The sequence below is a fragment of the Jaculus jaculus genome, chromosome 1 (assembly GCF_020740685.1).
Source record: "Jaculus jaculus isolate mJacJac1 chromosome 1, mJacJac1.mat.Y.cur, whole genome shotgun sequence".
NCBI classification, from domain to species: Eukaryota; Metazoa; Chordata; class Mammalia; order Rodentia; family Dipodidae; genus Jaculus; species Jaculus jaculus.
The window spans coordinates 193,236,891-193,250,265 of record NC_059102.1 but is presented as its reverse complement, the minus strand read 5'-3'; the positions used below and the strand labels follow the sequence as shown (position 1 = coordinate 193,250,265).

General features: G+C 34.2%; 1 protein-coding gene across 2 annotated transcripts in view; it reads left to right on the top strand.

Annotated features, from left to right (window-relative positions):
• Positions 1-13,375, top strand: part of Glra3 (glycine receptor alpha 3) — a 179,748-nt gene that overhangs the window by 117,528 nt on the left and 48,845 nt on the right. For both annotated transcript variants that reach the window (XM_004657121.2, XM_004657120.2), the window contains exon 5: positions 9,581-9,663. In XM_004657121.2, the coding sequence (XP_004657178.1) occupies positions 9,581-9,663 (83 nt within the window). The remainder of the gene's footprint in view (positions 1-9,580; positions 9,664-13,375) is intronic.

The following is a 13,375-nucleotide window of genomic DNA, read 5'->3' as shown; positions in this document are numbered from 1 at the left end:
GCAATAAGGTCTTACCATCTATTCCTGCCTCAGCAATGGCCTGTAATGTTTTGGGGGGTGTGAGAGACCTCTCTGACCAACAAATCACTGGAAGGTATCCCATACCTGGCACTGAAAATTTTCTAGTAACAATCTATGACTCCCGAGTCTTCCATTGTCCAAAAAAGTAGGTTTCCTTATGACTTTTATATCCTCTTAGATTTTGTTTGGCCCTCCTTCCACCTTTCCTTCACTCAATCTCTTCCTCTGACCTCATTTAGGCCTTTTACCCCCCCCCATTAACCTGTTCTACTTACATATATACAATACCATCCTATTAAGTCCCCCCACTCCTTCCCGTTCTCTTCCTTTTATATCTCCATTCTAGCTTACTGGCCTCAGCTACTGAGTTTTCTTCCTACTCACAAAGAAGTCCAATCATTTGTAGCTAGGATCCACATATGAGAAAGAACATGTGACATTTGACTTTTTGTGATTTTTTTTATCAGTAATAAGGATAATTGATTTATAGTTTTTCCCAACATCAAAGATTTTTCTAATTTGCCAAGTACTAGTTTAAGATAAAGTAAGATAAGAGAAAATTTAACCTTAGTGGCTTAGTAATTTTAAAAACTTCTGTGCAAAGTAGTTTTACCAATAAAGCACATCCCACTACATTTTGCCTGATATTTAGATTTTTCTATTTCATGTGAATTTATTTCCTTTTAATACATTTATTTCTCCCTAAGGGTGTCATTAGTAAGAGCAACATTGCAATTGACACCTTGTTCAAAATTCTGAAAAATAACTAATATACTGGATGATTAACTACACAGAACCTAAGAAAAATTTCAAGACTTATCAGTAATTAAGGCATGTATTCCCATACAGATTAATAGCTTCATTCTGGTTCGAGGTCTAAGACAAGATAATTTCAAATGTCCAAGCTTTAAGGGGGAAATTATCAAAATGCATACAAATCAAAAGATAGTAAAGACCTGACTTATAGGAACTTGGATCAGATATCTGTTTTCATAATCTACCTACTTAAAACTAAATATACATATAATAAATTTCAGGAAGCTCTCAGAGTTGGAGGCAGAAGGCAAGCTCCCTAAAGTTCATTTCTCACCACTATAAAAACATATAGATATATGTGAATTATAATAATTTATTTTCTGTTAAAAGTATTAACTTACTTAAGACATATTACACATGATTATTAAATATACCACCAGATAACATGTGTAGAAAAATCATTTTTTGAACAGGTAAATGTGGAAACTATGTCCATTATAGAATTTAAATATAATACATGTGTATGAGTGGTGTGTGAGTGAGTCCATTATGATTATTTGTTGGTCTGTTAGTCTTACTGGAGCTGGAGTTAACCTAAAGAATTAAGCTTTGAGGCTGGAGAGAGGGTTTAGCAGTTAAGGCACTTGCCTGCAAAGACAAAGGACCCAGGTTGGATTTCCCAGGCTTCATAACAGTCAGATACACAAGACACACATGCATCTGGAGTTTGTTTGCAGCAGCTGGTGGCTTTGGTGCACTCTTATTAATTTTCTCTCTCTTTCTCTCTCTCTCAAATAAATAAATAAATAAAAAGAACTAAGCTTTTCCCCTCATTGCTGAACATAATAAAATACAAAACCTAGAGTCTTTTGTGGAGAGAATTTCTTGATAATATGATATCTTCAAAGCTTAAAGCAATGAACTTTGTCTATCCTGAAGATGTGTGAAATAAAATTGATCTTTTTATTAAGATTTTGCAATTTCAAGACTACAAGTGTACAAAAATACTGAATTATCCCAACTAAAATGCATTAGGATAAAAAATACTAACCCTTATTATATTAAAAAATTCAAAGAATTTCAGTTTGATTACCAAGACCTTGTTACTTATGTCCCTTAGAAATGCTTAAATATTTTGTATTGAGATAGAAGAATAATAATAAATGCATCTCTTTTGTAAATGGTGTCATCCATTATGAGTAGCTTTTAGTTCTTCAAATATTTGGAGGAAAACTATGGAGTAATTCAGAAATGCACCTTTTGTCTTTCAGTATGAACTCAAATTAAACAGATGGTCTCTCAGTTCTGATTCTTTGCTGTATCCTGGCTCACATGATCAAAGAAAAATTCCTTGTTTTGTGAGTTGTTTTTGGAAATCTCACAGGACTTTGAAATCTTCAAATGTTTCAAGTCATAAGGGTTTTTGCTAACAAAAACTATACTAGAAAAAAATCTTGTTTAATTTACAAATAGATCATCTGTGGTGTTTCATGCAAGATATGGCTCTCCTGCTTATTTAAAGTAAGAGGCAGAATGTTCTGGCCAAGGGAACCTGCTGAACTTAAACATTTATCTATATCCCTTCTTTATTGCCCATTAAAACAATCATGTGAGCTGCATAAGGAATGAAGATGGCATCAATACACAGTAAGATGAAAGCAATGGAAAAGAAGTCAATGCAGACAAGTGATCACACATAGTTATGAATGTGTAAAACCACTTAGATGGAGATAACAGTAAGCCAAGCTGAAGGAACGATGGAAGACAGAAAATAACTAGTATCTTCAAACTTTTAGAAGCTTGAGGCAAGAAGGACTTCAGAAATTTGAAGCTAATAAAGAATTTTTAAAAAATAAAACAATTTGAATGTATAGGAACAACAGTGAAATGTCTATTGCCTTTCCATCACTCATGCTCATCAGGTATGGACTGCTTTTCTGCCTTTCTACCTGTGTATCAAACAGGGAAGAAAGGGAAGACTTTCTACAGGAATACAAGCACAAATATTCCAGGCATAACATGTGCCTGTCTTGGGATATCATACCAAGAGTGAAGAAAGTATGAAATCTTTACATGAAAAAAATAGTGAACTTTCATACCAACCATAACATGCTGAAAGTCACATCCAAAGGTCCAATGGGCAGTACACAGAAGTACTTATCTCTCGTGGAACTAAGTTTCCTAAGAAAAAGATTTACTGATACTGACACCTGAGGTAGCTTTGGGCAGATGTTAACATTTCATCCTGTCTTTATGAATACCACTCAATTATTACTTGAGCCCCAGGTCACTTTTAGTGCTTCACTTTCAGAAATGGACATTTGAAGACATCCTGTGAAATATACATAGAAAAACAGAAAGCAAAAGGTAAATGCAAAATACTGTGGCTGAAGAGCAGTCAAAGCGAATATTTTAAAAGTGTCTGGACAACTGAGGCTATTTTATGCTCAAAATAAGCTATTCACAAGAAGGTGAGATGAAGACATTCAATCCATGATGTAAGTAGGCAGTGGGCAAAATTAGAAGAGTTTGAAGCTAAAGTGAAATTTCTAAGAAAGTAGTATCAAGGTACAATTGATTGGTGGATCAAATAATCAACCACAGTTGACAGGTGGAAATGGATGAAAAAAATCAGAACTTCAGTGCAAAAGGCTAATATACAACTTGAAAGGAAGAGGAGAGAAAAAAAGAGATTTTTCCTTAAAATACAGAAAGATTAGATTTCTTGCTGTGGTCAACTACTGGGAAGGATTTTGCAGCTCTGATGGAGAGCTGAATTTGAAGTGAGATTATTAAAAGTGCAATAATTGTTAAAATGAACACTTATTAATACTAAGGAAAACAAAATGTTATACAACCACAGTAATGATAGAAAACCACTAACCTTATCCACAAACAGTGATTAAAGATTCATAACATGTAAAAATAACCAATATTTGTTTAATAAATGTTTATATAACTTTATTTTCAGTTTGGTTAGGAGTTAATTATGCATGGGAAATATCTTAAAACCAAAATGATATTTCCCCTGCAAGATAGTAATAAACAATTTCAAATATTTTAACCACATATAAAGTAACAACTTAGATATAAAGATAAATAGTACAGAAATAACTAAAGAAAAGCTATTTCAGAGGAGGTACTGGGTAGAAATGTATATCACAAAGATACAACTATTTATATATATTTAGGGAACTATATGAAATTTGATATAAGAGGTGATATACATCCACTACACTTATAAGTTTTAAATAAACTGCCCTCCTCATGAAGACCTTGGAGCCAGACATGTATCTCAGAAATAAGTCTCAAATTTTATTTTACCTTAGTTATAAAATTAGCCTATCACTATTTCATAGATACTGGCTGAAAATGTGAGGCTTCTGCATCAGAAACAACGGAATTCAGTATTCAGGGATAGCGAGCAGTATCTGCAAATTGGCCCAATTTTCCTCTAGTTGTCATATCTCCAAAAAGTGATGCAATGCACATAGATGGGCATAACAATATAGCCATCTATATCTTTGGAACACAGCTTGAATAACCCATCACTTTTGGGGAAGGCTGTAAATAGCCCTTTTCTTTGTCCAAGTGAACAATGTAATTGCATGTCAGGAAGTAAGTAGCTGAATAAACAATCCTGAGAAATGGCTCTGGTAAAAGAATGGTCAGGGCCTCAAGGTCTTGGTATGTTCAGCAAGAGGCATGGGAGAACAAGAGTCTCAAGGAAGACTGACTACATCTTTGAGCCAAGATCCAGGATTTGTGGTTATTGGCTATGATAACTCATAGCAAGTCTAGTTACTTGTGAATCTCTTATTTTTCTTACATGTGTGACTACAAAGTAGTGAACATAAAAGATCTAGTATGGAACCAAGTATATAATAGTCACTAAGTTTGTTATTTTTAACCATTAAAAATAGAAAACAAGAGTTGGCTGGGCAGTTAACATGCTTGTCTGTAAAGCCAAAGGTCCCAGGTTAAATTTCCTGGGACCCAAATAAGCCAGATGCACAAGGTGGCACATACGTCTAGAGTTTGTTTGCAGTGGCTAAAGGACCTGGCACACCCATTCTCTCTTTCTCTCTCTCAAATAAATAAGTAAAATAAAACTATTTAAATAAAAAGTTAGAAAACAAAATTTTAAAACAGCATAAATCTGGTGTCTATAGAATCCACAACTCAGCACTGAAAAGTCTTACAATTCCCCACATAAGCCTCAGTTTTATCACTTGTAAACTGGAGGAGGCAAAATTCTTATCAAGAGCTTATATAAGCACACATTACGTGGTTAAATACTGTATACTTATTACTAATGTACTTAAAACTTCACTACTTATAGAAAACATATAAAATCAAATAACATTCATTGAAAAGGTGTTATGCATATCTTTTCAAAGGATATAATTCCAACTTTAAGCTAGACATAATAGCTACTTCTTTAAAACTTAATTGTGCAAAGAATCCAAGTTTATTTTTATGATGCATACTTATTTTTTTAATGTTGGCAGACTTTAATGTTTTAAATGGAAAAGTGAACTTATTTCAACTGATGCTTTTTTTAAAAATGTGGATTAGTCACAAAAAATCTAGCTATGATGCTATAAAGTATATGGATTAGTCACGAAAAATCTAGCTATGATGCTATAAAGTATATGGATTAGTCACGAAAAATCTAGCTATGATGCTATAAAGTATATGATGTAAGATTTTGGCATGTATGTGTATTTTCCTGAAGAAATTCATAGCTTATTCACAGTGGCTTCCTTAAGACATCTTCATCAAAACTAAGATTGCTCTGGTGATGAGCTGATCATATTTATGCTTTTTGCTAAGATTATATGACAAGCACTCTAGTGCTAGTTCACGGTAACTAATTCCAATTCCCCTTACAGTTCTTCAACAATATCATCTCTCCTATGATATTTTTAACCCCCTATGAATCAGTTCTAACAAATACCATATCATTCACTTACATAAAATTCTTAGGGGAATTCCTTGTAATTTGTATAGTTGAATTACATTTTTCTCATTTATTTTGAAATAATTAAATCTGTTTTCCTCAAGAATTAGTAGTGTAGGACTGAAAAGATGGCTTAGTGTTTAAGGCACTGGTCTGCAAAGCCAAAGTTCCCCATTTCAAATCCCCAGGACCCAGGTAAGCCAGATGCACAAAGAGGGACATGCGTCTGGAGTTTATTTAGTAGTGGAAGGCCCTGGTACACCCATTATCTTCCTTTCTATCTGCCCCCCCCTCTCTCTCTCACACACACACACACACACACACACACACACACACTCTCTCTTACTCTCTCTCTTAAATAAATAAATACACACTTCCTTTTTAAAAATAATTAATAGGGATGGAGAGATGGCTTAGCAGTTAAACATTTGCCTGTGAAGCCTAAGGACCGCAGTTCAAGGGTCAATTCCCCAGGACCCACATTAGCCAGATGCACAAGGGAGCCCACGAGTCTGAAATTTGTTTGCAGTGGCTAGAATCCCTGGCACGCCCACTCTCCTCTCTCTCTCTTTCCCTCTCTCTCTCTCTCTCTCTCTCTCTCTCTCTCTCTCTCTCTCTCTCTCTGCCTCATTCTCTCTGTGTCTGTTGCTCTCAAATAAATAAATAAAAATAAACTTAAATATTAATTAATAATATAACATTTATCTATTCTTGGTTGATAAAATACATAAAAATCTATATAATTTAAAGTGCCATATTAGTAGCCTAACCCATTTTCATGGAAAATGTTCCAATGTTATTATATTTATAGTTTAAGAGCATAAAATCTAGACCTAGGCCCCTAGAATTACAAATTATTTTCTGGTCAATTTCTGCTATATAATGTCATGTGGATTATATCACCTCCAGGTTTATCACCTTAAAACAGTGTGATACCATATTATGAGTTTGTATTATAAAGTCAATGAGTTACTATCTTGACATTTTTGGCCTATACCTCTCACAAATAGACAATATGTTAATAATAAGCAATAGAAGTCAATTATGAAGGCATAACAGATAATATTTCAAATGCTCCTCAAATTTCTGGTCAAGGGACCATTGACTTTATGATAGCAAGTTACAAAATGTTAGTTTTCTGAATGTGAAATGTCCCTCATAACACCATGTGTTTGTTAATCAAATGTCATACTTAGTCTCTAGCTAACTGAGCTTTAATAAGGTGGAGCCTTGCTGGTGGTGTCACTGGATGTAGACCTTAATGCTTATTAGTCCAGTTCTATAACTAGTATTTAGACAACTTCCACCAAGATCTATGGCAGCCTCCTTCTCATGTCCTGCTTTCCCAACCATGATGAAACTTCCCCTCAATGAAAGCCTGAAGTAAATACTTTCTTCCTACCAGCTGCTTTTGCTGGGTGTTTAGACTCAGCAACAAAAAAGGTAACTGCAACAAAACTTTTAAATTATCTACTTTAATTGAAAGTCTATAATGGGGTCAGAAAATATTTTTATAGCTCCAAATAGAGACTGAGACAGACACCATACTATAAGCATCAATGTTATAAAAATGGACAATTAAATTTAATGAGGTCAATTGTTTTGAAAGACAGCAGCTTTATTATGTTTTTTAACATAACTGCCTCACTGAGCCAAGACTTCTAAGGGGGAAATAAGAGATGCCTTATCCTGTTTACATATTTTGCCTCAGAAAGAGAACTTAGTGTCCTTCTTACACAAGAAGACATTCATTTCCAAAACAGTAGAATATGAATACTTGCCCTATGATTTAATTTTCCTTTGATGTGCTGAGGACATGCATTTAATTTATATAGAATATTTTGATGAAGGAATTCACTTACCAATTGACAGCATTTTTTCCAGGGTGTTGTTAAAGAATAAAAAGTATTGTTCCAAAAATAAAAAGAATGCAAACTCAATAAACAGATATTTTACAGCATATGATTTATAACTTGAGTTCTACAAACTGTTTTTATTTGCTAAGTCATTCCTTTCAACTCTTTTTTGTTTTTGTTAGTATTATGTAATGTCTCTCATTTCATGCCAGAAAAATACCCAGGATATGAATTTGATATCACATGAGTGTGTGGGAAAAGACTTTGAGATTGCTATTTACTTCCATACAAAAGGTCAATGAATCTTCAAGTTAACATGTGAAACTGGCTGGCAAGGGCCTTGGATACTTGGAAAATTAATGTGTGTGGATTTCAGAATGTGCACATGCATTCTCTTCTAATACACTATTTCATAAGATGGAGAACACTGTGTCCACCTAATTTTACAATCATCTTTTTAGGAGAAAACTTTGCAAATCTGCATGATCCTGACTGATTACAGCATTACTTAAGCTAGGTGGACCAGAAAAAAACCTGCATCTGAATATTAAACATTGAATAATTTTAGCTTGCTTTGGACTCTGGAATGAATTACCAAATGATCCCCCTGGGTGTCTTAAAAATTCACAAACTCCCATATGTATATCCACTTAGTTCCCCCAAATAATGGTAATTGTACCTAATTCAGTAAGATATTCACTGCAAAATATACATTATTTTAACTTTATGTCTGTAGTATACAGACAAATGCTATTTTAGAGGATGCAATTCTATTTATGGGAGCTTCTGATTGTTTTTTGTTAAAGTATAAATAGTTCTTATATATTATTTAATTTATTCATCTTTGTTGCCCACACCTTAGAATTTCAGAGAGGCAAATGAGGGAGTACTGCAATGGTATAATGCACTCATAATAAAATATAGTAATTTTGAGTATCTCTATGTGTGCAAACACTTGTCAATGTGAATAATATGTATTAATGCATGCACTATAGCAGGTGCTAGTATCATGGTTATTTTAGAGATAAGAAAGCTTTGACTTAGGGAGACTAAAGTACTATGCCTCTGGTCACAAGCCTCAGGTAAACTAACCTACTAAGTGTGTTATTTGTATAAAGAATTTCAATGGGAAAAATAATAAAACTGTCTAGGTAGGATTCTCAGAAAAGAATATTCAAGAGTGTTGAGTTTGGATCCAGGCTTCCTTCTTGGATCCAGGAACTACCCATTTTTGATAAATGCAGAGGTTGTCTCAATATACTTTTCAAGCAAAATGTATGCAAGACATAATGCATTATCTGTGACAGGAACTCTTTGACAGTTGAAGTAGAAACTTTGCAGTAGGCAGAATGCTTATATAAAGCATTCATATTTCCCTTTGTGTGAAACAAAATCAGACATTCGTTATAGGAAGTATGGAATCATCACAGATACTAGAGAAATATTTTAGGTCCCTGAGGGACCTGGTGAAATGCCTAAGCCTCAAGGCAGGAACCTGACAACTAAGTAAAATTTCAAGCCCTCATCGTCATGTCACTGGATGCTGCTGTATAACCACTGACAGCTTCCTCTAGAGTCACAAAAACCACCAATATCATCACAGAGGACAATTCATTCCTCTGCACACTGTCTTTCTACACTTATAACACCAATTTCCTGTGTATACTGAGCTCTTAAACATTCTGTTAATGTGATTTTTAGAGAAAATTGTCATTTGCATTTGGTACTAATTTTATAGAATACACCCTCAAATTTCTTGTCTGAGGATCACTTCTGGAAAGCTAAGCCTCCATATTCCTTGAGCAATTTTCTAAAAGTCCCAGATTTTTGTTTAAAAATATAACTATTTCTGAGTAAATAACATTCCTAGATGGGACTAATTTCATCTGAATACATATTACTTACTACCAAAGTAATGCTGTTTCCCTAAACAATAGAATATTAATGTGTCATAATTTTTTGAAAATAATTTGAATTCTTTCAGATTAACATTAACACTTTCCTGTCCAATGGATCTCAAGAATTTTCCAATGGATGTACAAACATGTATAATGCAACTAGAAAGCTGTAAGTATGAGCACCTCACTTTTATTTCTGTGTACTGTTAAAATAATCTTGTATGGCTCAAAATAATAATTTGTTTTATAATTCTTTCATCATATATTTGTTAAATAAACATGTAGTTTTTCAATAGGCATTGTAAATAATGATACATATCAACAGCACACATTCTCTATGTCATGAGAGAGAAACAAACTAAGGATCTAGAAATGTTTTCAGTCTTAAAATCAGATATGACTATGTGACACCATCAAATGAAAAGCAGACAATAATTATTAAAAACAACTGCTATTTCTTTATTGGATGCCTACAATGGGCCAAGCATACTGTGTGTGTGTGTGTGTGTGTGTGTGTATGGCATATTTTTTACAAAATGTATATATATATATATATATATTTATAAAAAGTTTTTTATTAATTGACATGGGTTGGGGAGGTGAAACAAGTGCCTGCATGCATGTGTGTGTGTATGAGTGCCAAGAATATCTGGCTTTATGTGAAAGGCTGGGGAATGGAACCTACAGCAAGCAGTGCCTTTCTACACTTTTGCAGTTAGCTTCGTGATGTTAGGACAAACACCTGACCAGAAGCAGCATATAGAAGGAAAAAGGGCTAATTTCAGGCTTATAGATTCCAGGGGAAGTACCATTATGGCACAAGCTGACTCAGTTCCATAAATCATAGCAGAGAGAGAGAGAGAGAGAAAGAGAGAGAGAGAGAGAGAGAGGGAGAGAGAGAGAGAGAGATTGAGAGGTTAAAAAAAAAAAACAAAAACCTGCAAGCACAAACAGCCAGAACTCAAACTGCTTTCCACACACACACACACACCTAGTAGGACTAAACTCAGAACTGCCTCCAAACACACCTTAGGGCTAGACTCCAAGATCTGCCCCCGCTGACACCTCTCCAGTCAGACTGCTTTTTGACACAAGTTATAAGCTCAAATGTTACTCAATTCTTAGTCTGATCCTGAGTCTATCGGGTCATACATTCAAACTACCACAACCACTAAACCACCTCCCTAGACCCCAAGGGTTATGTGTGTATGTGTGTGTGTTTTCAGGCAGGGTCTCACTCTAGTCCAGGCTGACCTGGAATTCATGATGTAGTCTCATACTACCTCTGCCTCCCAGTGCTGGGATTAAAGTTGTGTGCCACCATCTCCAGTACTCAAAATATTTTTATCTCCAGTTTTTCAGGTGTGAAAATGGTCACTTAGAGTGCCTCAGTAAGGTGCTCAAAGTCTCAATGGTAATGACAATCAACTTTGTTGCTTCAGAGCTTTTTTTTTTTCCCCCATTAACTAATGTCAGTTATATTGTTTTAGCAGAATATCTTATGTTGGTCATACTAGAAGAAAGAAACTGTCTCAAAATTTATCAGACAGTTAACAAAGTACTCCCCTAAATGTCTTATTTGAAAGTAGATCTATATACATTGTTTATTAATGTTAATAAAAATGGAAATGTCAGGAGCATCTTCTTTAAAAATATTTATATAATAATTGATATATTAATTGACTTGAAGTGTTTAAAAACACACAAACAGTAATAACTGCAATATTTTTCTTGAAAAAAAAATGTTTTAAAAACGGTCTGTTTTACATCTGTGCTGAAAAATATTTGAGACTGGATCTTCACACTTCAGGGTCTGGCAGGCAAACCCTGTAGTGCGGTGGTGAAGTCACTAGGTGGCGTGTGGAACTCGTGGGGACATTACCCCCATCTCTGCAAACTACTGTTTCTCTTAAGAACATGAAAGTACATCTTGTTTTGATAATACCTCCTACTTATAAAATTTAAATGATTTGTTTCTGTGACTCTCAAATAACAGTTGGAAAGTAAATGAAAGTAAATAAACAATTTAAAATTGAGATAGCAGTTTAGAAATTTACTACTTACTAAGCAAGGATAGCTGGGTGCTCTTTAAGAGGCAGTGAAGAAGTGTCCAAATTTAATGTGCAAGAAAATTATTTTATCAGTGTTTCATCTCTTAAACATTATATTACCACCTTAAGAAGTCATAGTTTTCCAGAGGGAAAAAAGAAAAGAATAGTAACTAGGGAAAAAGGTGGGCCTAGTGGCAGAGGCCTGTAATCCTAGCTACTTGGGAGGTTAAGATAGGAAGGTCAAGACCAGCCTGAGCAATTTAGTGAGACCCTGTCTCAACTTTTTAAAGTAGAATAAATGATATTAAGGTTTTTGTGATTATTACTCACTGGAAGAACACTTTACAAGTATGTGCAATCTGGTTCAATCTCAGTACTGGAAGAAAATAAACACATAGAGACAAAGGGTAATAATATGGAAGGTAAAAACTATTAATAGGGATTGAACACAGTAGATCTAAAGGTGAATCAGGTCTTAAAACAATGGTAAAAGGGTTCATATTGGACACAATAACAGACTATGGAAACACAGGATGAAATGCAAATGCTGATGGGAATATTAATAAATCCAATCTTAATATGCTGACATTTGGTGCAGTTTATAAGTCTACAGCCACAAAGAATTAGAATTGAGGAAAATAAATGATTACAAGCTACATACCTGTTGGGTCAAAAAATCAGGTACATTTGCTAGTGAAGAAGGAAACAAGATCACAAATAAGAAGAGACCCTAAATAAACATTTATATTTACATACCATTTTGGAGGAATTTCAGAAAAGTATTGTCATAGATGACAAAGTTAACTGTATAGAACTCAATCTTAAATGAGCAGTGCTTAAGTATATAGTTCTAATATGTATGTATGTATAAGAAGCTAAGGAAAGCACCAGGTGAATTGTTAAGGATGAAAACTGTGATCAGAATAATGAGGATCACAACTAAAGTCTAAAATATTTAAGGGTAAGTAGATGATGACAAAGTGGGAACAGTGAGTAAAACCTGATATTTTACAAATATTAGCTGTTAAAGAAAGATGGAAAAAGAATGCATTGCCTTAGAGAAAGCTAGGTTGTGAACGTTAAAAAATAAAGGAAGCTCTTAAAATATATAAAGGAAGCTCATTGAGGCTATTTTTGTGGGACTAAAGGGCTGACATAACTTTCTCATGCGTCTGTCTTTCTTGAAACCTATCTAAAGGAAACTAAAGTTGAGTATATAAAATTAAAGGTCTCTTGCCACTTTCCTTCTCATATGAAAATTCCTTGTCAGGAATGAGTATACTGTCTCAAGTGGTGCTTTAATATTTGAGTAATTGAACACTTCCTACTGTCTTATTAGAAATTAATTTAGCTCATAATAGATACATCCGTTATTAAACTCTTTTAACAGATGCTAACCCACTTTACCATTCAAAGTAGTTGGTACTGAAGTTATGTTTTCCAATGTGTTTATCACAGTCTATTTTAGGAGAAATTGCTGTTTCTTTTTTTAAAGATAGTGTTTTACAGAGACCAATTAAAATACTTTAAACAAGATTATCCAACTAGAAAATAGGTAAAAGAGTTCAACCTGCTAGAAAACAAGAGCTATACATATGTCAGTATCCACTTTTACTTTTTTAAAATTCTTGTTTATTTTTGTTTGTTTATTTGAAAGCAACAGAGAGACAAAAGAGAGAGAGAGAGAGAAAGAGAGAGAGAATGGATGCACCAGGGCCTCTCACCACTGCAAATGAACTCCAGATGCATGTGCCACCTTATGCATCTGGCTTATGTAGGTACTGGGGAATTGAGCCTCAAACTGGGGTCCTTATGCTTCACAAGCTTAAG